A 2,918-nucleotide genomic window follows, 5' to 3' on the forward strand; every position below is an offset into this window, starting at 1 on the left:
CAGGTGGCCGCCCTTCCATAGCAGAAAGGGACAGACAATAAAGCAATGGAATGGCCATTGTTTTCTGTACAGAAGTGTGTGGAAAGTGTGTGAGTGTGTTGGAGAGGGTATGTGTAAGTAGAGTTAAAAGAATTTGCTGATCCAATGAAGAGGAGGATCCTAAAGAGAAATTGTTCCTTCTGGTGCCTTATATTTGAAATTCTGTCCAAATTTCTAATCAAGTTCATTTCCAAAGTGCCACTGAGCATGTATTTGGTTTCTTATGGAGTTTATGGGACCAAAAGTCCAAGCTCAGCTTTCTTCATGCAGAAAACATGGAATGAGGCTACTTTCTTCTTTTCTCCTTTTTCCTTGTTGCTCAAATAAAGTAGTGCTCTTTGCTCAAACTCCCTTTCTCTCGTCAAGCAGTCTCAGCGGCTAGCCAAAATCTGTTTTCTTCATTGTAACCTCAGCTTCACCGCAATTAATTTTTTTCCCCCTCTGGTCACAAGATAATTCCTGACGCCAGTGAGTCTGGAGGTCAGACGAACAGCAAATTGGGGAACAAGGCGGCACTAATTCCTTACAAGTTTCTCTTGAAAAATCTTTTGCTTAAAAAAAGGGAGGGGGCAGAGAGAGAGAGAGAGAGAATATGAATGCTGTTTAGCCGTTCAGGGATTTGTAGCCACGCAGGCAGGAGTCTGGGCTCGAACCAGTGCTGGGCTCAGGGGTGGACTGGCAAGGCGGACAGGGGAGCTCAAAGCTCTGGGACGCTGCCAGGAAAAGGCAAATTCTTAAAGTTAATGGTTTTAAGTGACTTTTTTTTTTAATCCTTGCTGCGGGAGAGGCCCGCCTCTCCCTGTATCAGCTCTTCCTCATTCTTCGAATCAGTGACTCCGCGGTCCCGGCGTCAGACCAGCCGGAGGAAGCCTGTTAGCAATTTAAGCGGGCTGTGAACGCCCAGGGATGGGGCGGGGCTTACTTCGGGGGTGCGGTCTCCACGGATGATTTGCATAAATAGGGGCGTGTCGGCCCGGCGGGCTGTATAAAAGGCAGCGCAGGCGGGCGAGCGCGCATTTCACGCTGCTGATCCAGTACGAGTTTCTCGTTTTTTCTACTTCGGGCATCTCCAGCCTCGCTTCCTCCTCGAGATGAAGGCGTTGAGCCCGGTACGCGGCTGCTACGAGGCGGTGTGCTGCTTGTCAGAAAGGAGTCTGGCCATCGCGCGGGGCCGCGGCAAGAGTCCTGCGGCCGAAGAGCCTCTGAGTCTTCTGGATGACATGAATCACTGCTACTCGCGCCTCAGGGAACTGGTGCCCGGAGTCCCGCGAGGCACTCAGCTTAGCCAGGTGGAAATCCTGCAACGCGTCATCGACTACATCCTCGATCTCCAGGTGGTCCTCGCCGAGCCGGCCCCGGGACCCCCAGATGGGCCACATCTCCCCATCCAGGTGCGCGTGGGAGCCGGGGCGGTGAGATGAGGGGCTGAAATGCTGCGATCCCCTATAACTCTCCCAGGACCTTGTGTAATCCCTCTTATTCCCCTTTCTCAGACAGCTGAGCTTACTCCAGAACTTGTAATTTCCAACGACAAGAGGAGCTTCTGCCACTGACCCGCTGTCCTGGCACCAGCAGGTGAGTTGTCTGTCTTGCCTCGCAGAGGGACAGATCCGATAGTTGGCAAATCAAATCCTTCGCTGGGTTCCATCTTCACCAGTTAGGAAAACCGGGGCCAGAGAAAGGGAGGGGGCAAGCGACTCGTTCCCTGGGCGTTGCAAATGCAAGGCAGAATCCATTTTTATGTAGGGTGCATTAAGTGCGCTTGGCCCCGTGTCCCCCAAGTGGTCACTGATCTGTCTGGGCGCGGATCGGACTAAATAAAAGTCTTTTGTCTGGATCTGTAGTCCCCCCCCCCCAACTAGTGTCACTTCCAACGGAGAGGGTAGTGGAAGCTCCGCCTAGGGTCCTTTGGCGCCAACTGGGTGGAGGCTGTGTGGGGCGCGGAGTTATCAGCTGGAGGTACAGACCGAGTTTCCTCCTCGGCGCCGGCCAGTCTGCGGACGGCCCCCGCCCGCCCAGCCCTCCCCGGCGCGCCCCGGCCCACTGGCGGAAACTGATAGCTCTCGCTCTTCTTTCTTCTCCCCCAGAACGCAGGTGCTGGCGCCCGTTCCGTCACCTGGGACCCAGGGACCCTCTCCGGCCGGAAGCCCGAGGGCATGGATGAACCCCAACCTTCTCGCCTGCCCACATTACTTCCCCAAACCCTTGCCTCGAGGCTGGACCTGGCGCCAGGAACGAAGGACTGTGAACTTGGGTGGCCTGAAGAGCCAGAGCTAGCGCTGGTCACCAGCTGGGCAACGTCACCCTGAACCCACCCCAAGTTTAAAGACTGTCCTTGCAGAGAGTTGAGGGGCTTTCGGGGAGAGGGGGAGTGGCTGCGCTCCCGAACCTCTGCCAAGGCGAGGGTAGAGCTGGTCTTCTGGTCTGGAGAAAGGCTCTGCTACCCTGATTATGAACTCTATAATAGAGTATATAGCTTTTGTACCTTTTTTGCAGGAAGGTGACTTTCTGTAATCGTGATGTATATTGAACTTTTTATAAAAGTTAACATTTCGCATAATAAAACGATTTTTTAAACACTTTGTTATATGGTCTCATCAGGCAGTTTTCCTTAACTGGCAGCGGTCTCACATGGTTGACTCCTGGGGAAGAGCAAACTTGCTTATTTCCTTAAAAGGGAGATGAGAAAATTCCTAAGATGCAAGGCGGCGGGGGTAGGGTGGGATGGCAAGTCTTCTGATGGAAGCTACCCTATCGATTGGGGGTTGGGTGCATAGGAGATGGTGTGGTGCTGCTGGGACAAAACCCCCTGCACAAGCTCATCTCCCAAGTTGGGGTCTCTGGAGATGATCGGTGGCTACCTTCCTAAATATTATTGA

At 53.3% G+C, this 2,918-nt stretch overlaps 1 protein-coding gene across 1 annotated transcript; it reads left to right on the forward strand.

Annotated features, from left to right (window-relative positions):
* The first annotated feature begins 1,061 nt into the window (after positions 1 to 1,061).
* On the forward strand, positions 1,062 to 2,626 carry Id3 (inhibitor of DNA binding 3). The gene is made up of 3 exons (XM_090335579.1): positions 1,062 to 1,430; positions 1,533 to 1,614; positions 2,127 to 2,626. The coding sequence occupies exons 1-2, from the start codon at positions 1,131 to 1,133 to the stop codon at positions 1,590 to 1,592; spliced, it is 360 nt and encodes a 119-aa protein (XP_090191705.1). The 5' UTR covers positions 1,062 to 1,130; the 3' UTR covers positions 1,593 to 1,614; positions 2,127 to 2,626.
* The last annotated feature ends 292 nt before the right edge of the window (positions 2,627 to 2,918 follow it).

The sequence above is a fragment of the Megascapheus bottae genome, chromosome 6, assembly GCF_031878675.1.
Source record: "Megascapheus bottae isolate mThoBot1 chromosome 6, mThoBot2.hap1, whole genome shotgun sequence".
NCBI classification, from domain to species: Eukaryota; Metazoa; Chordata; class Mammalia; order Rodentia; family Geomyidae; genus Megascapheus; species Megascapheus bottae.